Source organism: Perca fluviatilis, chromosome 20 (genome assembly GCF_010015445.1).
Source record: "Perca fluviatilis chromosome 20, GENO_Pfluv_1.0, whole genome shotgun sequence".
NCBI classification, from domain to species: domain Eukaryota; kingdom Metazoa; phylum Chordata; class Actinopteri; order Perciformes; family Percidae; genus Perca; species Perca fluviatilis.
In genome coordinates, this window is record NC_053131.1 from 8,935,798 (window position 1) to 8,960,611 (window position 24,814).

Consider the following 24,814-nt stretch of genomic DNA (forward strand, 5'->3'; position numbering starts at 1 on the left):
ATGTCTCATTGAAGTGGAGTATATAAAGTACTCAAATGTGTACTTAAGTAAGCTACTTACATGCTACTACTGTCTGTTTCAATGCTCCTGGATTATCTGTTGTTAAATATCATCTTCATTTTCATTAAGAAAAACAATTGTAATGGTCATATTGGTTTCATATGTTCTATTCCATGATGCATAAATAACACGGTTTGTCCACTGCCCGCTCTGTGTGTGTCCATGCGAACGGATTAGGATCAGGGATTAGAGGCAGATGTAAACCAGAAATCTAGATCCTATCTAATTCTGCTGCCATCCCATCATAGCACAGCAAAAGTCACGGTTAGGGTCAAGATTAAGCACGACCACCTTATTTACTGCCTTACTTAAATCCTATTGGCCTACTCTTTGATTGACGGCGCTGTCGTTCAATAGGGATAGAGAACGGGATCTCCGGGGGAACCGCTGAGCAGATGTGTGTGAAGAATACAGCGCAGGTTTTAGTGAGAGCAGGAATAGATTTTGAGAGGGAGTCACGAACTGCTGAGGCACCAAAACACGAAAGGTGAGCATTATAATATGCGACATTACGATAAATTAAATTTAGCTAAATAATTATGTAATTAAATATAATTAGTGTTTTCATTGAGTGTTTTTGTCAGTAATAGAGTGCCAACTCAGGAAACAGCAAGGACATTAGCCAGGTTGTGTCGTATTTATCAATTTAAGCTAACTTTTAAATGCTAATACTTGTTCGCTATCTTATTTTCACAACATATTTCAATAATTTACAGACAGGTATCACTCTCGGCCCTCCTTTTTGTTTGTATGCAGCCTTTTTGAAGTCTTCCCAATCTTCTTAGTCAGTTGTTTTACCAATAAATAGGCCTAAAAAGTATATTTCACGATGTATTTTAATAGTTTACAGGCAGGTATCACTCTCTATCGTCCTTGTTGTTTGTGTGCAGCCTTTTTTTTTTTTTTTATTCTGACCAAACTGCTTATTCACTTGTTTTACTCCAAAACTTGCTTAATGAATTATTACCTCATGCCACATACTGTCTCTGCTTTCCACTTCTGGTCAACTCTCTCCATCTTGTCCTAACCTTGCGAGCTTTCTGAGACTAAAATAAGACTTGAAGCCGTAGTTATGAGATTTAATGTGATGAAATTTGACCCAGACTCGTGGAAAGCCAAGGAGACTGGTAAGAAAAGGCCTGTCATGACCTGCCCGTGTAGAGGTCATTCATTTGGCTGAGCTCTGCATAATTCGTCCTCGTGTCAAGGTGCTTTTCCCCCTCTCACACCACCTTCCTTTTCTTGTTAATTTGCAATCTCTCATCACTTTACACTTACAGATGCATGCTTGAAAAGAATACAACACCGTTTATCTACCTATTAGGTCAGTGTGTGTGTGTGTGTGTGTGTGTGTGTGTGTGTGTGTGTGTGTGTGTGTGTGTGTGTCAGGTAAACCATGGCCTCTGAGGGCTAATGATACAGTGAGGAAGACTTTGGTCTTTGGTTTCTGCCTCTGACATTGATTCCAGACTGCTGCTGCCCCACGTACTGTATATACACTAAACTTGAACATACTGCTCCATTTGAAGTATCTTGTGATCTTGTGAAACAACGTTCCCGTTGACTGAACCTCACAGCAGATTACTTCACTTGACTGTTTAGGTTCAAACAAAGTGAAGGTTTTAAGGTGTATTCTATACAAAAAAAAAGTGTGCCCAAGCTTTATATTTGACCCTGAAAAGTAAAGTAAAAGTACGAATGTGTGGGTGTGTTTGAAGTGAGGCATTTGAGACGGTCATGCTGCACTTTTGAGTCTGGAGGGGATTAATCAGTGACTAGTCAGGGCCTGGTTCACCTTCTTCGTACTCCAGACAGCTGCAACCTTGAAATGTAAGTGTTGTCCTCCCCTTGAGAAAGTAGTAAAAGGGTTGCAGCTCTGCAAAGTCTCATCCTTTAAAAAAAAAAAAGATTTAAAAAAGTTTCTCGTAAACTGAAACGAAGGGGAAATGTTAACAATTTCCTTTTTTCTCCAAAACTGCAGAATGGCTGATCTTCACTTTCACTTTCTGTTTCATTGAGTAAAAATCCCCCAAGTGTGTCATAGATCATTGCAGACAACAAAGATCTGGTTTCCTTAATGTGTTTTTTTGGGGTACTTTAGCATCTCACATGTAGTAAAAGGGTAGAAATTTGGAATCTTGGCAAGGTGCCTTGCCAACTGAGGAAATCCCCTTTAACAAAATGACACTGTGTAAAGCTGTCGTGAGTATCAGGAGTGGAAATTATAAAAAGAAAACAAAAAGTTAAAGTCTTTACTTTCTCTGTGTTTTTGTCCACTTTCTCATAACACAGATGTCATTTGCCAGTGACAAGCTGTACAATGGATACTTGCGGCGGAATATGCCGACCATTGTGACTAGGGTGAAACCGACAGAAATAATGATCCATCTGCCTTGCTTGACTTCTCATGACAGGGTAAGTTTCATTAGGGACAAGGACCTAGGACTAGGGCTGGGGATTGTTTGAATAATATTGGATTAATATAATGTATTGGCTCTAGTATCCACATTTTTATATACTGTACTATTGCCAATACATCACCTGGGTTTCGGTACAGATATAAAAAAAATAATACTTGCAATAAATAAAATGTAAAAAAAAATACAATACAAATCTGACATTTGATACCATTTTTACGTACTTGACAGTTTTTAATACTCAATGCTAGCGACAAATTTCAGTCGGTACCAAAAAGTAGTTTTGATACCCAGCTATAATAAAAATAGTTATTTGGGTATTCATTGCACTGTTTACACCATAAGACATTTTTTAATGTGTTGTAGTGCTGTCCTTTACCTGCTTATAATAACAATAGTCTGGAAGTAATGCATTTTCACAACAGATGGTCTGGTTTTTCCACAATTGTTATCACTGATGCTATTATTTATCATGACTTTATAGGCAAATATGTCCCAAAAGGGCATTTTTTTAATTGCATGTATAAGAAGGCATAGCAGAGAGCTCTTTTAGCAGTAGAACCTGACCAATACTGGATTTTCTAGGCCAATATTTATATTAACAATTGAGAGTTACTAAAATAATAATATCTGCCAACATTTGTTTTTGGATATAACATCTCATCCCCTAATAAATCCCCGAAATTTTTGACAAGGAATCTCCAATTTGGTATTGTTAGGTGGGATATTGACAGTTGAACAATAAGTTGATTATCACTCATGACAGTAACAGTACATTTTGAAGATTAAACTCCACTAAAAATCATCAATAAGTAACTAACAAGAAACCGATTACAACTCTGATAAATTGATTCCCTATGCCTTTTTTATGGAATCTAATTTTAGGAAAACATTGAGGCAAAAAGAGAGACATATGGGAACTATGACAGCATGGTGGTTCTTCTGGACTGTCTGAAGAGAAGAGAAAACTGGCCAGAGCAGTTCATCGAAGCACTTGAGGCGTGTGAGCATTCAACTTTAGCAGCTGAGATTAGAGCAGAATACAACGCTTTGAGAGTCATCCACAGTAAGTCATTTAGTCAAGTACCTAGTACTGTGAAATATTGTGTAGAATTGAATGTTGCAATGTTGGTTTCCTTTTTGACTAGAAAATATTTAGCACCACCTCAAACTAATTGTACCAAATAATATTTTTCCGGTTCTCAATGATAAAGTAGTATGTGAGATATTAAATGAATCCTTATTTAAGTTGATACACCACTGAAGTTTGTTGGATCACCACACAGTGCAACTACAATTTCAGTTTAGCCTTGTGTTGAACAGGACCACCTTGTGAGCCACAAAAAAATGACCTTCTATTTTCTAAGCACCTTGTGCAGAAGTGTTTGAGACTATACATTTGTACTGTTGTTCTCAAGGTCCAATAGTTTCATTATTAAAGGGTAACTACCGTTTTCTTTCTTTCAACCTGGACCCCATTTCCCCATGCATTTGTGTCTAATAGATTGATGTGACCAAAAGTCTTTGAATGTGGTCCAGTATTGAGCGAAATTGCAGTAATGGGCAGGCACGAACAAAGCTACAATGTCTACAAAGCTACAAGGGTCAGATTGTTACTAAAAGTGTCTGACAACATTATCGAGCTCAGGACGTGACTTTTTGCGCTGTGGAAAGTGAAACGCGAGACGAGAAAAAGGCATTCAGGTAGTCTGTTGTTTCAGAGTAGGCTACAGAAATCATAGGCTCATGTTATCTAAAAGATTTTCAATGTAATGGCTGATGAGGTTGTTATAATTGGATGGCTGCCCGTATTCATTTGAGCCAGAGTAGGCTATAGGCTTTGGATGAAGGGTTAGGGGAGAGGGAGAGATGCTGCAGCTGCGCGCAGTGTTTCGTGCGGCAATATATATATATATATATATATATGGTTTTGTGTTATCTAAAAGATTTTCACTAAAAACAATAGTTTGTATTTGCTCATGTCTCACAGCCCTGTTGATTAGAGGAAGAAATCCTCTGACGTGGGAACACAGCATTGTGTCCTAGGTATATCACTGGACACATCCAGACCACAGATATCTGGCAGCAACTGGTCCCACTCATAACAACGTATTCTCTGGGCATATAGGGGTACAGCACCCACAGGAGCACTACCGTTATCAGTCTATTAGACACAAATGCATGGGGATATGGGGCCCAGGTTGAAAAAAACAGTAGTTACCCTTTAACTCCTACTGTAATTTCTGCTTGAGTCTGTGAGCAGAGTATATTGGACTCATACATATATTCATGTGGAAAGTAAATGTTTGCATAAATGTTAATATGTGAGTCTATCTTTGGCATCTGCGTGGAAAGTTTACAGGTGAGCAAGTGTACTGTGTCCTACAGAGCTTTGTAAGCTCATTCATACAGTTGAAGCAACACAGTGTCTCCTTGCTGTGTGAGCTTCAGAGGTGATCTTCTTGACCTGAGCATGAAGCTCCAAATTCCAAAATCCTAGATTTAAAAATTGTCAGGGTTAAATTTACTGTATGTGTTTTGGATCAGCAAATGATTATTTTACTGACGGAAGGATTTTACCCACATAATATAGGTTTTTTTAGTAAGTAATTAACCGCTCAGCGTTAAAAACAATAAAAGACAATTGACAGTATTGGACAACTGTTGTGGACAAACAGCAGGAACACAGTATTAAGGTTTTGGTCCTGATGGCCCGCAGCCTCCTTCCAGAGTTGAGGGGTTCAAACTGTCTGTGTCTGGGGTGAGCGGAATCGGCCACAATCGTTTTGTGTTACATTAGCATTATTATAAAAGATCGAAATCATATTATACCAAACATGAGGTTTTGTGTTATTTTTCCTCAAGATGCTTCAGGGAATAACTTCAATTTCAGAACCTGTGAACTTCAGTGCAGTTTTTTTGTATATATATATTTTTTTATTGTATTTTGGCCATTTTAGGCCTTTATTTGACACGACAGCTGAAGACAGGAAAGGGGAGAAGGAGGGGGATACAATGCAGCAAAGGGCTGCAGGTCAGACTCAAACCCGGACCGCTGAGGTAAGGGCTGAGCCTTAGTACATGGGGCGTGAGCTCAACTAGGTGAGCTACCAGGGCCCCAACTTCAGTGCACTTTTGTGTGACATTAGAGACTTCAGTAAATGTGTAAATACTGTATAGTTACAGTGTCAGCTAGTCCCTCAGGAGCTTTAGTCATTTGCACCAAAAACAGATTTAATGACAACATTGTTTGCTCTGCCCTAGATTCCAACCCCAGCTCCCCTCCAACGACTGTCGTCAGGGCACACGTCCATCCTGCACCCTCTGCCAGTCATATGTCCCTCCCAGAGGGTGGTGCAAACAGTCAGGCTATTGTTGATCCACCAGCTGAAGCATCAGCTCCTCCACAGCCAGCTGCCCAGGCCTCCCCCCCTCTGGAAACCCCTGTGCAGCAACAAGTCCCCCAGAGCTCAGCAGCCAACGTTCCTGAGGCAGTTTCCCCATCTGAGCCTGTCTCTGAGCCTCCACAGTCAACTCAGAATGAAGTGATACCCTGTCCAACACCTCCTCCTTCCCCTGTTACCCCACATAATCAGGCCACTAGAACCCCACCGCCTCAGAGGGAGATTAGATCTCACCAGGAGCCGGTGGAAAACTCAGAATCAGACATCCAGGATATCTCTGGTGGTATTGCTGTGATCCCTGATCAGCTGATTGCAGGGAACAGTGAGGTATCGATCAACTCTGTGGCTGCTCTTCAACCATCCCGTCCTGTTGAGCAGTCTGAAACAGACTCTCCGTCCCACCCAGATCCGGTCCAAACAACAACAACCGCCACAGAGGTCAGTCCACCACAGAGTCCCTCTCCAACTCAGATAAACTCAGATGGGACCGATGGATCCTCTTTCCCCATGATGACCCCAGAGAGGCCTCCAGTCCAGGACACCACCCCTCCTGTTGACCTAAAACCTGCTGCTGTCCTGCAGCCTGAACAGCTATCAGGACCTCCTGCTACACAGGTATGTACCAAATTATTCAGATTTTAAGTGCTTAAGTTTAGGACATAGTAATAATAAAAAACATCCTGCCTACTGGCGTGATATTGACAGTTGATATTGAACGTCTGGTAATCACTTTATTTGTTTCTGTCCCCCTAATTGAATTAATTACATGTATAATTCGTTAATTTGACCTGTTTGAGGACTGAAATGACATTAACAGACTACAAGTAGCCAAGAGTGTGAGAGATTTGTGTTTGATTCACAAAAACATTTTTTTTTCCTTATACAACGATCAGGTAAACTTTGTAGTTGTAATTTTTACCTGTTAAAACTTAGTTATAACATAGCATCTCCTTTAATCGATTTTCCTACCTTTCCCCCCTGCTGCTTCTCTGAAATGTTTTTATTTCTGTTATAAACCTCCATTTAGCTTAACTAGAATTATGACGTGACATTATACGTTTATTTTTGAAAATCATCTATGAAACAACAAAACTATTCCACTATTTTGTCAATAGTATTGAAGTGTTATAGGGTAGATTTTTTTGGTAGGAATGTGTATCACATAGGCGCGTACTTGTGCTTGTGCATGACGAACAAAACGGGGACCCGCTCATAAAACCCACCCATTGCGCTTCCATTCATCGAGCATTCCAAAGGGTACCTTTAACAAAACCTATTATATATACAGTACATTACCATGCAAATCTTCAGTCATAGAAAATTTCAAGTTAAAACAAGTTTTTGTCATGGTGTTTCCCCCCCCCCCCAGCTGGGCAATCAATTATACCTCTGTCTGTTATGATGTTGAATTATTAACAGTATATGAGAGAGGGGTCAATTCCACTAAACTTTGAGGCAGTAGTCCACACAAAGCTTCCTTTACAAATATATATAAACTTGGGCTTGATGCTTGCGTCGGGTCAAAAGCATCACACAGGACTCCTCCCATCCAGCCAATCACCTTTTCACCCTGCTGCCCTCTGGGAAGTGATACAAGGCCATGAAGGCCCGCACATCCAGACTTATGAACAGTTTTTACCCATGTGCCATAAAAGAACTGAACACTAACAAATAATGGTGCGATAGCAGTCTTTCTGCAAATACAAATGTGCAATATCTGACTTTTTATTATTTTTTATTACTGTATTTACTATATTTATTGTTTTTATTCTGTGTCTTTTGCCTTTAAAAGGGTAATGTCATTTTATTTGTGTACCACTGAGAATGAGTTGCGGAAAAATTTCGTTGGAGAGCTGCTGTCCAAAGACAATAAAACATATTCTATTGTATTCAATGTGAGATTAATTTCCCCTGCAGGTTGTTGAAAGCAGCCCACAGACAGAAACTGCAGCTACAACCCCCCCCCTGCCTGTTGCTGCTGGGATGGACGCCTCTCTCTGTGATGACAACACGGTGTGTCTGAGCAAGCCTGGCCAACTCATCAGCATCCCCCCACAAAATCATGAGCGCCCTACTATCCCTGCGCCCAGCTCACCGGTGCAGCCCTACTCAGGGAATAGTGAGCGTCTGGAAATGAGCAATGCTGCAGGTGACACTGTGACCTCTGCCTGCCTTTCTGCATGCTCTGCTGTCAGCTCCACCACCGAGAGCACAGTGTCTGCACTGCCATGCCAGGAGAACGGCATTGCTCTTAACCATAACGAACCGGAGGAAAACCAGTATGACTCTCCTTCTCAGAGTTTGGGAACACAGGAGGTGCTGGAGAACGTGGTGCATGTATCCGAGGAGGCGTCTATCCTTAACCTAGACGGCCAAAGCCCACCACCACAAGCTCAAATCGTCAATGATGAAGCAGCCAAGGAGATCACGCCTGTACCACCACCATTCACCAACACTGTTGATACTGTATCGAGTGTAAACACCCCCTCCAGTGAGAACTACCACCCCTCTGAGCCTGCACCTGCTGATATTTCACCACAGCCGAAGACACTGCAGGATTTAGAGAAGAAGGTGGCCTCTGGCACCCTGACAACTAATACAAAGTACATTCTGACCGCTGCAGGAGTGGGCGCCTGTGCACTGCTGATGGCGTGGAGGTTTAAGAGATAAGGGGATTTAATACCTTTAACCGAAGACAAGATTAGACTTTGAGGCTTTTAAAAGAGGATGTTATGGTTATGGCGCCTTATTGTAGTCACTGGACTGGGATGACGTGAGGCATCTGTTTAATAATTACCTTTAGTACCGATAGCTGACTTGCCAGGCCGTTGATTATGTGTATGTTGTTACGTTGGACTATGTTTTATCATTTTACTTTTGAATGAAGTTGGCCCTAAAAACCAAAACTACCCTTCTTATCCTAGTTTGGAAACGTAATGGATCTGGGTTGAGATCTCAGGTTTTTTATGGACTTGCTGCAAATAAGTGGTTTGTAAAGATACACTGATGCTGTCTTTTATTGATAGAAATGTTTGTATGTTCACTTGTCTGAAAAGCACTTTCAAGATAAGACTGCTGGCTGTCATCCAGTGAGGGTTATTCTACCAAGTACCAGTTTTACTGGATGTGAACTGCGGAAGAAAGAGTACCAGCATCCCACTCTGTAAATGATGGCTAGTGCACTGTCTGTATTTATTTGTACATATATGAATACGCTATTTAGGTATCTATGTATTTTAAGAAGAAATGATTTGTCAAAAACATTCCAAAGTACTCATAATATCTTAATAAATCAGTCAGCTAAAAATGTTATAATTCAGTTAAATACTGAGTCCAGACCAGTTACTCCAATTCGTTTTAAAACCATGGGACGTCCTGTTTATTTATTAGCCAAAGACACTGTTACCGTAGGTCATCATGTGATTAATTGCATATTAAACTGGGGTTTTAAATGGTAATTTTTGTGGTTATTCCCTATTTCCCTATTAGTTTGAAAACATCAAAAAATAAAAATGTAGTTAGTGTAAACATTGCCTAGTTTTTTGTGCAATAAGATAATTAAAAGAATTCACAATAAAAAATTTCCATTGGTTTTTTTCTCCTTTAAAATAGAAACAAGTTTGAGAACTAATGTTTTGTGAGATGATATTTTATTGTAAAAAGCTTTGTCAATATAAAAAAACAACAAAAAAAACAACAACTTAAATTTAGGAAGTGTTACACAATTTTAAGAGGATATTTGAGTTGCAAAGATGGGTTAGATGCTTTGTAGATTAAATGTATTGTCGTTAATGATACACATGTAAATTGTAATCTCAGTTTAAGGTTTATAAAAAAAAAATGTAGGCACTGTCTCTAGCTATGCACTTTAAAAATCATATCAATAAACTGAAATTCCAAAAATTCTTTGATTGAGTGTGCACGTTGATTTCCCTGCAGAGAAACCACAAGTTTATGTCAAGACTAAAAGTGTACTATCTACCCTGACTTTATTGGACTTATGTCACACAGAACAAGGGACAGAAACATAATCGGAATCCATTTTATTATTAGTTTTTATGTAAAAATAGTTTAGCAGACCTTTGGCACTTGGACCCTAAAATAATAATCCTATTGATTTCAATAGATTGATTTCAAATTGATTTCAATTCTTTGCTCACCAACGTTGTCTGTGCTCGGACCCTATTAAATAATATATTAACCACATTTAGAAAGCTTGGACGTATGGATGTTACCAAATATAATTAATACATTTAGGTTTGTTTTATTTTCTGGTTCTTGTTTTCATAACGCAGAATAACTTCTTATATGTTCCCTTAATTGCATCATTTGTTTTATGAGCAAAGTAATTATCCATCTTCTTCCCTAATGTGGAGAATCGGTGGGATATACTAAATGTATAAAATATTTAGGATTTTGTACATTTGTTTGTGATTATAAAACGGTGCTTGTTTTCATATTTATGCATACGATGTATTTAAATGTGGAAAAACGAAAAACTCAAGAAAAATGTGACATCAGCCTCCTTTATCTTCAGACTGGCGGGTTCGCATTCTGATTGGTTCTAGGTCCTTCAATCACCAACTGACCCCGCCCACCCTTGTCTTGACAGCGTACATAAAAAGGACATGTACCGTTGCCGTTTACGACACTCATCTACTTAGCTAGCTAGCTAGCGCATACAGCCTTGGACTTCATTGTCCACATACATCTTTGAGGTGCATTGGTTTTATTTATTATAAACTGCAGTATATATGGAGTGAATTAGTCATTTCAATGGCGTTCAATGGCCACCTACGCGACGATGAAAGTATCGACGAAGACGAAACGCCCACGAAGCAGCCGCGGTCCAACAAGGAGATGCCCGGTTGTTTCATTAACGAGCCCAACAATGAGGCAGCTGCGTCCGCAGGAAGAGCCACATCCGACCGGCGTACCTCCAACTTGACGGCGAGGCAACGGAGCGACTCGTTGAAGAAAACAAGGCCGCGTAGGTTTTACCGTTACTAGCATGGGCTTAGTGTATTTACTGGGAAACGCCTCGTTGTATGTATACAAAAATCAAAGGCGTTCCCCACAAAAGGCAGTAAAAATAACGTTACCGATTTGGAAAGAAAATCTTGAAACTGTTAACGGGCTGCATACATTATTCTAAATGTATTGTATTGTATATAGATTATATTGATTGTCCTGGGATGATGCTAAAACAGACATCATTTTGGTATTACAATGTAATATCGGTGAGTTGTAGTGGCAGTAAATAGCCAGGATCTGGTTTGCAACAAGATGGCGTTCGCGGTACACACTGTACTTCTGCTTCTGTGGATGAAGCTGCTTGCCGTTATGTCGGCCAACACAGACATCAGCTCTAGTTATCCTCTGTGTCACTAAGCATTTAAATATTACAGATATATACAGAGATGTTATGATTCTAGGTTAAAAAAAAAATTGAGTGAATTTTTGTTGTGGCATTTATTGTCCCATACAATGCAGCATTTCCCTGGTTTGGGATGGACATTGGAGGCACCCTGGTGAAGCTGGTGTACTTTGAGCCCAAAGACATCACAGCAGAGGAGGAGCAGGAAGAGGTGGAGAACCTAAAGAGCATCCGGCGCTACCTAACCTCCAACACCGCCTATGGTAAAACGGGCATCAGGGATGTACACCTGGAGCTGCAGGACCTGACTCTGTGCGGCAGGACAGGCAACCTGCACTTCATCCGCTTCCCCACGCATGACCTGCCGGCCTTCCTGCAGATGGGCCGCAACAAGCACTTCTCCAGCCTTCACACCACCCTCTGCGCCACAGGAGGGGGGGCGTACAAGTTTGAGGCTGATTTCCGCACGGTGGGTCTGCATTTGTTCTCTTAGGTTTGCTTTTGCAGGCTGGACAGTGAAGATTCACAGGAAGGAGGGAGAATTACAAAGTCGTAAGATATTTGTTGGATGTGTGTAATCCTAACAGAATAGCCAGTGATGGAGAGCACCTAACACATTTTTGCCTTTTGGACTATGATAAAGCATCAGTTAATCAATCTGGACACATAAATCACGATTATTGCACTAAAGGTCCCTTAAGTGTTTTTTTTTTGTTTGTTTTTTTATCAAACTGTGGGATGTACAATTGCACAATAACCCTCCTAATATAGGCAATGTGTTTTCTTTTTGGTGAGATTTGTTCCAATAGAATTTTAATGAAGGTTCCTGTTTTCTTACCCCCCCTGCTTTCCCTCCTCCCCCAGTTTCCCGCCTCTGTGTTCTCCTGACCATATCCCCTCAGTGATGTTATCAGTGTTCTCTTTCCTCTCACCAAAAAGATGGCAGACCTGCAGCTTCACAAGCTTGATGAGCTGGACTGTTTGATCCGGGGGGTGTTGTACATCGACTCGGTGGTGTCCAGGGGACCCTCAGAGTGCTACTACTTTGAAAACCCCACTGACCCAGATCGCTGCATCCAGAGGCCATATACACTGGAGAACCCCTATCCTCTGTTGCTGGTCAACATAGGGTCTGGGGTCAGCATCCTGGCCGTCTACTCTGAGAGTAACTACAAACGCGTTACAGGGACCAGGTAATGATCAGTGATGGAGATCTACTGTGAATTTGCACTGATTATTAGTCATATAATGGACTTGTACACATTTAAGTATTATGTGCTGATGATTCTTATGTAGGACCTTAATGCAAATCCACGGGGCCTGCTGCAGTTTGCCTTAAAGGAACACACAGACTTATTGGGACTTTGTCTTATTCACCGTATCCCCCCCAGAGTTAGTCCATACATACCCTTCTCATCTCTGCGTGTGTCGTAACTCTGACGCCCCCACCGCTAGCCTAGCTTAGCACAGATCCTGGAGGTAACCGTCTCTATCTAGCCTACTGCTCCCAATAAGTGACAAAATAACGCCAGGATCCCAATAAGTCGGCATGTTTCTTTTAAAGTCATGGTTCGTAGTAATTTCACCCTAGGGTTCTTTGCACCATGACCTCGAGCCAAACACCCCCCCCAGAAGCTTTTTTCACCTGGGTCTAACATTGGGAGAGTTAGCGTAGTGTAGTGTAGTGTTATCAGCTGAATAGCTTAGCGCGGGGCTAATGGACCCAGGTTTGTATCTCGTAAATGACCCCACTAATAATGCCCGAAATGATACCAAAGGTCTACACTAGTACAAATAGGTTATGTACTCCTAAAACGATGGATTGGAAAGTTTGTAAGTACACCAGAAGTTTATGAACACTTGCCTGCTCTCTTCTGCTCTCTGTGCTGCTGCTGCTACCTGCAGTTAGATGAGTGCTTAGGGCCGGTTTGGTATTATTTCGGGCATTATTAGTGGGGTCATTTACGAGATACAAACGTGGGTCCATTAGCCCCTGCGCTAAGCTATTCAGCTGATAACGCTACTCTAGCTAACTCTCTCATTGTTAGACCCAGGTGAAAAAAGCTTCTGGGGGGGTGTTTGGCTCGAGGTCATAGTGCAAAGGACTCTAGGGTGAAATTACTCCGAACCATCACTTTAAGCAGGCTGCCCCCATTTCATAAGATAATTCAAATAGAACACAAGGCCCCTCTATATCTTATATATTAGTTTGCTGAAAGGTGGGGCCCAGAGAGAGGACAGGGGCTGCAAGCGTATACTTAAGACACATACCACATTCAGTTTTTAGAGGAGTATTTAATTTATGTTCATGATGAGTTAAACTTTCATCTAACACTGATGAAAGATTAAACATGCCATTTGGAGGTGAGATAATATTCTTAAATCTTCAAAATGAGTAAAAGAATGAGCAAACGAAAATGACAACATTTTATTTTTGTGTGCAGCATAACACAATCAAAGCTATTTAGTTTTGCTTTGTGTGTCACTGGTCACAAATGCCAGCAGAAAAACTAACTGAAACGGGAGATGTGACTTGACACTAGCGAACCATACACATGCTGATACCTGGTGAAAGTGACGCAGGGTTTTCCAGGTGGGTGCACTCCGGTCAAGTGGGTGGCTTGGTTAGGTGACGTCTGCCTCTGTGTTTCCCTAGTGCCTTGGTGTGAAAAGTAGCAGCATTTTCTTCAGCTGTCAGCTACCAAACCACTTTTTATTTATTTTTTTAACCACGCTGTTTGCTTGTGAGTTGAAGCAAAATGGTTCTTTGTTAGTTTGATTTGGGAGTAGTTTAAAATGTTCAAACTGTTAGTTGAACTGACAGTTTGCCCTCCTTTTCTGTTTCTCTCTCCACTGGTTTGTTTTCACACGTGGTTTCTCTGTGTGGTGGCTTTCAAAGGGACTCATGAATGCTTACTTCTCCCTCGACATAATGGCCCTTTGTTCCCAGAAAGAAACACTAGAGTGTTTTGGAATTTGGAGTCTGTAACAATTTCTTTTTTTTTTTTTTTTTTTTTTTTTTTTTTAAGTGGTCAATAATCCCTTAATTAATAAAGTCCCTTCATTTCAGACTCCATTTGATATGTTACAATCCCTGGAGTTCAGACTGATGTATTTTACACTAGAATATGAATGGGTTCTATATAATCTCTCTGTTAATCTGTGTGTTTACAGCCTCGGTGGTGGGACCTTCCTGGGCCTGTGTTGCCTGCTGACTGGCTGCTCTACTTTCGAGGAAGCTCTAGAAATGGCTTCTCAAGGGGAGAGCACCCGGGTGGACAAGCTGGTTCGGGACATCTATGGAGGAGACTATGAGAGGTTTGGGCTGCCAGGCTGGGCTGTAGCCTCAAGGTGCGGTTTACAGCAGCTTTTCTTATCTTTTTTTTTCTTTTCTTTTTTTTTTTACTGTGGGTCACAAGCCTGCTTTTAATGAAACAGGGAAACCAAGAGTGCAAAATTTGATTATTACGATTATCCTGTCAATGAATCGATTCGATATCACGATGCGTCATCCCTCAACCGTGTTGGGCAAGTTACTTCCAAAATGTAATACTTTACAGATTACTAGTTACTGTCATTTGAGAGTAATTGGTTATATTATGTACTAGTCTCTGAATTGTAATGCTTTACACTACTTTTGTGTTACTTTTGAGTTACTTCCACCAAAATAACAGCGGATATAGGCTATGACTTGGCAGGTAGCTTGTGAATTTCAAAGTCAAATCTTTATCCACTTTAATACATCATAGTTTATTCATAATATTTTGTATAATGAATATGCAAAGTAACCAAAGCTATAAAATAAATAGTGAAGTAAAACATATAATAGGCCTATTTGACTTTGAATTGTGGTGGAAGTATAAAGTAGGAGAAAATGAAAATACTCAAAAGTAACTTACAGTTGTATTGAAGTACGGTATAGTTACTTTCTACGGCTGATAAAATGCAATGGTATATTACGTGTAGCAAGCCTAAACATTAATTCCCGACATGTTTCTATCTGTCAGCAGCTCGGACACACTGCTGTCCGCGCTGATGTACCGTCACCTGTTGGGACACAGATGTTGTCCGTACCGTCTCTGGTCCTGGCTCTGATCGCGGGAACAGAGACGGGACAGCACCACGCAGCGTAATAACTCCTGAAAATAATGTCCACCTTGCAAATGTATCTGTCTCTGCAGTCATCTCAACCATCCAATACAGCAACAGGACATTAACACTCAGGCTTTTTTTCCTGTCAAATGTTTGAACTCTTCAAAAAACAAAACTCCACTAAATGTTGCGTTGTAAGTCGCGTTACTGAGCTTGTAACTGGTATAATATTTATTTAATTAGTAGTGAGTTTTATTACTCCATTACAGCAAAAAGGAATAAATTACTGTAATTGTAATTGTTACTTTTGTAACGCATTACTCTCAACACTGCTCCTCAATATTATTGTATATTGCTACACATGGTTTTCAAGCAGTCAGATATAGCACATTGCGCATCACCACAAGCCTGTAAACAGAGGCTTCAATGAATATAAAAAATAAAAGACCCTTCCTGAATGTAACGGAGCCTGAACACATTAGACAAAAGGCAGAAACAAAAAAAGCAGGGACCGGAAAATGAACAAGTAACCTCATTAGGCAATAATGGATTATGGTCTGTCACTACATCGATGCACAATCGCCCAGGTCTGCATCGCGATGCGTCGATGCTGTGGTTCATTTCAACACCCTTAGTGAATACTAACAGCTACCTGCCAGTTTCAATACGTGTAGCTTCCAAATATGTTTCAAGAAGAAGAAAAAAAAGAATTTGGCTGTACACTTGGCTCTTTGATGCAATTGATCATCATCTAAAATGGCTCGTGTTTTGATTTGATAGTTTTGGCAACATGATGTCCAAAGACAAGAGGGAGTCGGTGTCCAAAGAGGACCTGGCCAGGGCAACCCTGGTCACCATCACCAACAACATCGGCTCCATCACCAGGATGTGTGCTCTCAATGAGGTTAGTATTGTATTAGTAGTGTTCTACTGGCAAAAAATAAATAAATCCAAAGTAGATGGATGGATGTCCAGATACAATGGTGAGGAAATAGTCTCAATTCTGGTACAGGGACAACACTGTTATAAAATACAGTTAAAAAAAAAAAAATAATAATAATAATCCGTTCCCCTTGAGTGTCCCTGCTGGCCATTTCCTCTTTGCGTTCAGCCTCTTTACGGTGCTGCCTTGTGGCGTCATGATCAAGCAGCATTGTACAGGGCTATGAAGGCGTAGAGGAGGTAAACCGCGTTCTCCACGTGTCTATCATCGGCCAAAGCAGAAGGTGTTCAACTCAAAAACCAGTTAAAGACACAAACCAGCAATAACGAATGCGTTTTTATTTTTTTATTTAGCCGTCAAAGTAGAATGTTTCAAATGCACAACCTTATTCAGTAGTCAAATATATGTATTTATGTCAGGGCTGGGCAATATATCAATATTGTGATTTGAGACTAGATATCGTCTTAGATTTTGGATATTGTGATATGACCTACAGTAAGTGCTGTCTTTTACTGGTGTTAAAGGCTGCATTACAGTAAGGTGATGTACTTTTCTGAACTTACCAGACTGTTCTAGCTGTTGTAGTATTTGCCTTTTCCCCACCTAGGCATTATGTCCACATTACTGATGATTATTTATCTAAAATCTAAGTGGGAAGATATTTAACCCTAGAATATCACTGTAATATCAATATTGAGGTATTTGGTCAAGAATATCGTGATATCTGATTTTCTACCGATCGCCCAGCCCTAATTTATTTATAGTTACATTTTTAAAAACAACAAATGTTGACCAAAATGCAAGATGCAGCTAGATAATTTAAATGGATAAAAAGGGAAAATGTAAGTATCTTGGAGAGAATTGCATTAAGTAATATAGGCATAACAGTTTTATGTCAGTATGATTTATTAGTTGAGTTAAGAAAATTAAGTATTTACTCCCTTATTTGGGTAAAATTACTTCTTTCTTTTTTTTCTACTACTACTATTGTTACTACTTGTGCTGTAACAGTAAGAAGTAATATCATACAAGTGAATAAATATTACAAATAAGTAATATCAGTATCAACATTGGAGGAGAAAGGCTTTGACCAATCAGACTGCTTAACTGAAATTTGCAGTTGTATTACTGCCTCAACAAATATCACAGTTTGACACCCGGATAATATTTGTCATTTGTGTTTATGCTGTTTTGAGATCATACGCTTATTGCCCCAATAATTGTATCCCCGTTCTCTGTCATTACAAAGAACATAGAGCGAGTGGTGTTTGTGGGTAACTTCCTGAGAGTGAACACTCTCTCTATGAAGCTGTTGGCCTACGCCATGGACTACTGGTCTAAAGGACAGCTCAAGGCGCTCTTCCTACAGCATGAGGTAAATGACTCAACCCCTTATTGTACTCGGAGACCACAAATGTGGTGTACTGCGTTGATGGGCTCAACGATTTCTAATTCGATGTCCTTTTCTGTTTTTGTAGGGTTACTTCGGAGCGGTTGGAGCCCTGTTAGAGCTCCTGCATCCGTCCTAATCTGTCTGAACTACATTCAAAGAAGTTCTGGTCAATCTGCTGCAAAGACCATTAGCACTTTAGACTGTCCATAATTAATTCCACAAAGGGATGTTATGCCACCCGCCAGCCAGTTACTGGTAAATTTTGGTTGTGGCCGGCACATTTGTTAAATATTTGGAGGTCCTGTTATGTTCTCAGAAATCGAGCTGGTTTGAGAAATGGTGAAAGTAGCTTCTAAATTGTGATTCACATCTGCTGTTGTGGGCAGCGGATTAGACGCCTGTTTCCTTCCCTGACCTCAGTGTTATGCAGCAACGTTGACAAAGTAATTATTTGCAGGAACCAGCCAGGTTTGGTCTGAAGACATCTTCTGGAAAGTCACCACGGTTGCCTGTAATACTTGGGTTTAAAAAAAAAAAAAAAAAGTACTGGCCATCACATAGTCTTGGCTTATGGACTGCATTTAACGTGCACTGGGTATCAGGTCCTGGGTCAGATATTTCCACTACTTGGGTACCAGGTGGATGGGCGTTTGTTTAATTGAACTATGTATGAGTTGATATGATGGGTGGTACATCTTAAAGATAATCGCAGGGAAGATTTTACTAGAAAAGCATCATTCATCATTGTTTATTTCCTGAATCTGTTGATTGATTATTGGTGTATAAAATGTCTGAAAATAGCTTAAAAAAAAAATGCCTGACTTAAGAATCCAGAACCAAAGATGACTTATTTCAAATGCTTGTTGTGTGATTCAAAACCCAAAGATATTAAGTTTACTATCCTATAAGAGAAATAAATGCAAATAATTCTCATATTTCAGAAGCTAGAAGCAGTAAAAAGGATGCAATTATGTTGCAGGTAGATTTTCGGTCTATTCCTCCACTAATGCTTTCAGCTATACACACCTGCAGTTCTAAATAACATCTTGTGAAAGTCATAGGATGATCACTTGAAAGTTGAGAGGATTTAAACTCAAATAAAAAGTAACCAATTTAGCTGTTCAACATATCGTCGTGATAGTACTCCCATCCATCTGATACTCTTAGTAAGCTGAACCCCCCACCCCCCTCCCCCCCACTGAAAAGCTTTTAAACCACTTATTGTTATTGTTTTATCATCCTTGAGCATTTACTTGTCACTAATTGAATGTTAAATGAGTGTGTGATTGAAACAAACGCACTCGCACTTAAACTTGCTTTTCAGTCTTTCTTAATTGACACCATAATTGATAAAAAAAAAATGCACCAAAGGTCACCATTTCATCAGATAAATTTTTTTTTTATGGAAACATTCACTGTTACTGTTATAGAGGTCTTAATGTTTATAAAGTTTATGAACCCAATTGTTTACTCCAACTACTGTGTTTTTGCAACATTGCTGGTATCGCAAAATCTGTACAATCAGTTCTGGGGTTAGTGAGACTGGACTGTATTGATAAATGTAGGTCCTGTTCTAACCCCAAACCTCTGTCCTGCTGAAGTGCCCTTGAGCCACTGCAACCCTCTCCTTGTAGAGGAAAATCAGAGCAAGTGAAAGATAGATATTGATAAATATGAGTTATTATATATAATATAAGGTAAAATTAGGGCATTATGTTCCCCAGATTTCACTAAAAAACGTATTTAAATGCATAAACGTGATGCATCCCTCCAATGGAGGTTTAAGGTCCTGTGACCCCAAACGATTTCTGTCTGTACTTAAATATTAATGTTTTGAGTTCAATGTACGTTTTGGTCAGGCTTCCTGAAGCTTTTGTTTTTCTAGAGGCATTTAGCAAGGTAGAACTTGAAAACATTTTCAACCTTGTGTCTCTGATGTGTGTTTTATGAGTTATTTGTCCTATCATTTCGTTTACTGGTCATCCGTTCCGTTTTAATGTCATCTGTCATCGGTCCATCGGTGGATTACATGGACCATAATAAATCATCAACTACCCAATGAAGAGATCTGACTCCCCAAACAGTTTAAATTAAATTTAGTGGACACAGTTTTTTCAGCTGTCAGTTACTTGACATAATGTATCTGAAAGTTCTACATACAGTAAGTTGATAAAAAAAAGTGCCTGTCATGTTTTTGTATAGAATACAATAATGTGCTCAGCAATGTGATTCAAAATGAGACAAACGTCTCTAATTCTATAGGTTTCCTCTTTTGTTTGCTTGTCATGTCCCATTGCAATAAAAACTACTTTTTTTGTAACGGAGTCATTACAAATTTCTTGTGTTGTCCCTGTTAAATACAAACTTTTCATAACTTTGTGACAACTTGCGATGCTTTTGTTAGAGCTTTTAAAGAAACGTTTATTTGCTGTCTTTATGTTTACCCAGTGGTGGAAGAGCAATACCAGTGTAAAAGTACTGTCTTACAAGTAAAAGCCCAGCATTCAGAATTGTACTTAATGTGAAAATACAAAAAAGTATTAGCATCCAAATATACTGCGTATGTACTCATCATGTAGAATGGCCAATTGCTGAATAATGTGAATTATATTTATTGATATGTGTGTACATACAGTATATGTACATTACATTAATGTTGCATCTTGTAAATAATATTTGTATTATAGTGCCAGGTAGCAGTCAAGTCTTTATCCATTAAAATAAATATTAATTTGATTATATTTTGTATTATTAATCTGAATCTGCAAAGTAATGAAAGGTATCAAATAAATGTAAGAAGTACAATATTTGATTCGTAATGTTGTAGGGTAGAAGTATAAAGTAGCAGAAAGTGAAAATATTCAAGTAATGTACAAGTACCTCAAATTTTACTAAGCACAGTACTTGAGTAAATGCACTATTTACTTTCCACCACTATGGTAACCGACGCGGGAATTAACTTTATGCAAATGAGGGCGAAGTTCACCTGAAAACCGCGTAGTGATTTGCCGAAAACCGACCATAAAGTGTCGTAGTTTGACAAGACCTTCAGAGTTTACCTGCGGTGAATGTCTTCAGGCAGAAGAATACGTTTGTTGTACCTTCTCTCGTTCTTTTGTGGTGTTTCATAGTAACAGATACAAACAACAACTAAGTAGTGCTTGGAACAACGTCACGTAAATTATGGGAGAAAGCGCAGTTCGCTTTGCACAATATAATTAGCAAGCTAACTTTCGCTAGCTTGCCAGCGCTAAGCCCACTGCTTCACGTCGAGCAACAAGTTTCGGAGGCGATATTGCGCGATTTGTTCGCTTCCAGTGGGTCTTCTCAGCAAAAAATAAGCATAATGTTATGTCCCAAAAGAAAGTCGAATTATTCTTTTAAGTTAAAGGTTAATTGAAAGAGCTAACTTCTCACATTTTGAAGCTATGGTTTATGGGCTGCATATCTTGTGAGATATTTCTGCTGTTTTCACCTCATGGTTATTTAGGTTAACATTAGTCACATTATCTAAACTGCAGGTAAATGTGAGTACATTGTATTGATATATATATATATATATATATATATATATATATATATATATATATATATATATATATATATTATGGAATACATATATACATTATATATGATTTTTTTTCTTCCAAAAAGCTGGTTTTCCGGTTGTAAATCGTTTGCTTCGTCAGACACGTAGCCTGCGTGTGAAATAAGTGCAATTCACGTTTTTTGGGGATATGCAACAGAGGACCGCCTGTTACAGAACCATCCATGAAAGAGTTAGTGTCTTTCCAGGGAATAAATCCAGCCCACTTCAGTCTTGCAGCCTCTTCCTCCTCCGCCTCAGTGAGGGCTGCACAGCTGGCAATTTACAGTCAGTATCGCTGTAAGGAGTAATTGGTTGCTAGGTGGACTACTGCCCCGCAAATTGGACCCGTGTTTGATGGAAAATATTTATTAGCACAAGTACTTGGATATTTATTCATCTTCTGTCTTTAGGGGGTTCAGTTTATGAACTTCTGGATCACCACGATTGAAGACCCAGCTCCCATCTTCGTTCCACGGGACCGTTATAACCTCACACTGGAAACATAAGGTAAGGCAGATTAGTTTGAGTTTAAAATGAACAGCAAAACTCAAAAACAAGCTACATTTAATATACTCATAGTCTGGGTATTAAAAATACACGTCATATGTTGTATTTCGGCACTGATTTGATAACTGTGAGGCAGCATTGTGCTTTTAAAGTTGCTTCATACAAATTCAAGCCCCATTCATAAACTGTATACTAGTAAAACAAACGCTTTCACTTTTAGGATACTCAATATCATAGGTGAAAAAATGTGAGGAATGCTGCAACAGGAAACGGAATGTTTCCCCAAAGCCAAATATTGACTAAAATAGTCTGTTGTCCCTGCTGCCAAATATCTGGTGGTAATGTGTAAAACAAGTACAACTTTCTAATAAGGCACATTCATAAAGGGTAAATAGGTTGTAGCTATGTAATAATGTCAGTAATGTATTATAATGCTTTATAGATCAGTTGTACACCATACATTTGGGTTGTAAAATCCTTTGAGATAGTGTTTTCTATTTGCTAACCAATGTTCATAATGCAGTAATAAATCCTCACTTTCTGATAAGCCTTCAAGCCTGCAGTTTTAAATGTTTATAAATTGTTAATAAATGGATTTTGTCCAGATGCTCTGCAGCTGTTTTCCAGATAGGTGTTGAAGTAGTTGAATAGGTTGGGTTTTTCTGATGTCTTAATGTTTCTGTTGAGTAAAGATTACATCCCGAAGTTTACAAAACAGGTGGACAAGAAAGCCTGCACACCATAATTGCACTTTCTTACAATTTCTAGGAAATGTTTTGACCACCATGTGTTTCCATTTTGAGCAGCTGTGGTTATATTGTTGTGGATTTTCTTAGGCCGATTTGTCAGAATGAAAGAATCTTCAGGGAGACTGGATAGTGCAATAATAAGATTATTTTCTGCAGGAAAATGACTGACCTTACTTCTTGTAACCTCCTTTCTGAAACATCTCCTTGTGTTCATCTAGAGTATAATGTAGTTTCTTCCATCATCCGTTCACTCCCTTTGATGTGGGTCATGTGTACTGGTTTATGTGTAAAGTTTCACAAAGTTCCTCTAAAGGTCAACAAGCTGCAACAAGGCAGGAAAACATTATCTGTTGCCCAGGGAGCTTTTACTCCCAGTTTAACAAAAGCACAACAAAGTACAGACCTCTGGTAGTGATTAGCAAACCGATTTAGAGTCTGTTGTTTGTTTTGGTGGGAATGTGTGCATGCAGTGTCTCAGGATAAGACTTTGTGGTGACCAAAAGTGTTCTGCAAAGAGTCACGCTGATCCGGAGAACTGCTGCTGTTGCTGCTGGTTGATTTGAGCCTTTCACAAGACCTGATCCATGAGCACATTGGTATGGAGAGTCCCTGCTTCAGTGAGAGGCGAGAGAGTTCAATGTGTGAGCGAGAGATTGGGTTGGTTTGAATTAAAGTTGGACTGATGCATAAGCACATTAAAATCAGATGCTTGCCAGGTTGTGTGGCCTAATGTGATGAAGGAAACCTTTAACAAAAGTGACAACATCAAAACATGTTTAATTATATATATATATATATATATATATATATATATATACACTCAACTAAAGGATTATTAGGAACACCCTACTAATACCGTGTTTGACCCCCTTTTGCCTTCAGAACTGCCTTAATTCTTCGTGGCATTGATTCAACAAGGTGCTGGAAGCATTCTTTAGAAATGTTGGCCCATATTGAGAGGATAGCATCTTGCAGTTGATGGAGATATGTGGGATGCACATCCAGTTAACGAAGCTCCCATTCCACCACATCCCAAAGATGTTCTATTGGGTTGAGATCTGGTGACTGTGGGGGCCATTTTAGTACAGTGAACTCATTGTCATGTTCAAGAAACCAATTTGAAATGATTTGAGCTTTGTGACATGGTGCATTATCCTGCTGGAAGTAGCTATCAGAGGATGGGTACTGGTGGTCATAAAGGGATGGACATGGTCAGAAACAATGCTCAGGTAGGCTGTGGCATTTAAACGATGCCCACTTGGTACTAATGGGCCTAAAGTGTGCCAAGAAAACATTCCCCACACCATTACACCACCACCACCAGCCTGCCCAGTGGTAACAAGGCATGACGGATCCATGTTCTCATTCTGACTCTACCATCGGAATGTCTCAACAGAAATCGAGACTCATCAGACCAGGCAACATTTTTCCAGTCTTCAACTGTCCAATTTTGGTGAGCTCGTGCAAATTGTAGCCTCATTTTCCTATTTTTAGTGGAGATGAGTGGTACCCAGTGGGGTCTTCTGCTGGTGTAGCCCAGCCGCCTCAAGGTTGTGCGTGTTTTGGCTACACAAATGCTTTGCTGCATACCTCGGTTGTAACAAGTGATTATTTGAGTCAAAGTTGATCTTCTATCAGCTTGAATCAGTCGGCCTATTCTCCTTTGACCTCTAGCATCAACAAAGCATTTTCGGCCACAGGACTGTAGCATACCGGATGTTTTTCCTTTTTCAGACCATTCTTTGTAAACCCTAGAAATGGTTGTGCGTGAAAATCCCAGTAACTGAGCAGATTGTGAAATACCCAAACCAGCCCATCTGGCACCAACAACCTTGCCACGCTCTAAGTTGCTTAGATCACCTTTCGTTCCCATTCTGACATTCAGTTTGGAGTTCAGGAGATTGTCTAGACCTGGACCACACCCCTAAATGCATTGAAGCAGCTGCCATGTGATTGGTTGAATAGATAATTGCATTAACGAGAAATCTTACAGGTGTTCCTAATAATCCTTTAGGTGAGTGTGTGTGTGTGTGTGTGTGTGTGTGTATATATATATATATATATTTTTTTTTTTTATTATTATTTTTTTTCTTCTTTTCTTCCATGTTTATCCGAGGTGTAGTCGGAAGAGATGTGTTTTTAGCCTTCGGCAGAAGATGCGTAGGCTTTCGGCCATCCTGATGTCAATAGGGAGCTAATTCCACCATTTTGGAGCCAGGACACTGAACAGTCGGGATTTCGTTGAGTGATTAGTTGTCCCTCGCTGTGAGGGGGCAGCAAGCA

The 24,814-nt window shown here is 39.7% G+C and overlaps 3 protein-coding genes across 9 annotated transcripts in view; all 3 read left to right on the plus strand.

Annotated features, from left to right (window-relative positions):
• The first annotated feature begins 461 nt into the window (after positions 1-461).
• Positions 462-9,339, plus strand: mavs (mitochondrial antiviral signaling protein). Its single transcript, XM_039786194.1, has 5 exons — positions 462-547; positions 2,353-2,475; positions 3,363-3,543; positions 5,742-6,496; positions 7,799-9,339. Exons 2-5 carry the CDS (start codon positions 2,353-2,355, stop codon positions 8,549-8,551), a joined length of 1,812 nt encoding a protein of 603 aa, XP_039642128.1. The 5' UTR covers positions 462-547; the 3' UTR covers positions 8,552-9,339.
• A 1,130-nt stretch (positions 9,340-10,469) lies between these two features.
• On the plus strand, positions 10,470-20,006 carry pank2 (pantothenate kinase 2). 3 transcript variants are annotated; one of them, XM_039786353.1, is made up of 7 exons: positions 10,470-10,871; positions 11,375-11,727; positions 12,198-12,451; positions 14,433-14,576; positions 16,131-16,254; positions 17,543-17,668; positions 17,772-20,006. In XM_039786353.1, the coding sequence occupies exons 1-7, from the start codon at positions 10,658-10,660 to the stop codon at positions 17,820-17,822; spliced, it is 1,266 nt and encodes a 421-aa protein (XP_039642287.1). In that variant the 5' UTR covers positions 10,470-10,657; the 3' UTR covers positions 17,823-20,006. The 3 variants fall into 3 exon arrangements, with proteins under 3 accessions (XP_039642287.1, XP_039642285.1, XP_039642288.1); XM_039786351.1 differs by having other exon boundaries at positions 10,471-10,871; positions 14,433-14,609; XM_039786354.1 differs by lacking the exon at positions 10,470-10,871 and having other exon boundaries at positions 11,623-11,727; positions 12,123-12,451; positions 14,433-14,609.
• Positions 20,007-21,389: 1,383 nt separating this feature from the next.
• Positions 21,390-24,814, plus strand: part of loxl3b (lysyl oxidase-like 3b) — a 31,953-nt gene continuing 28,528 nt past the window's right edge. Inside the window, exon 1 of one of the 5 annotated variants that reach the window (XM_039785200.1) lies at positions 21,390-21,782. The gene's annotated coding sequence lies outside the window, so the exon portion shown is untranslated. The remainder of the gene's footprint in view (positions 21,783-24,814) is intronic. The other 4 variants (XM_039785199.1, XM_039785201.1, XM_039785202.1 and 1 more) reach the window with 4 other exon arrangements.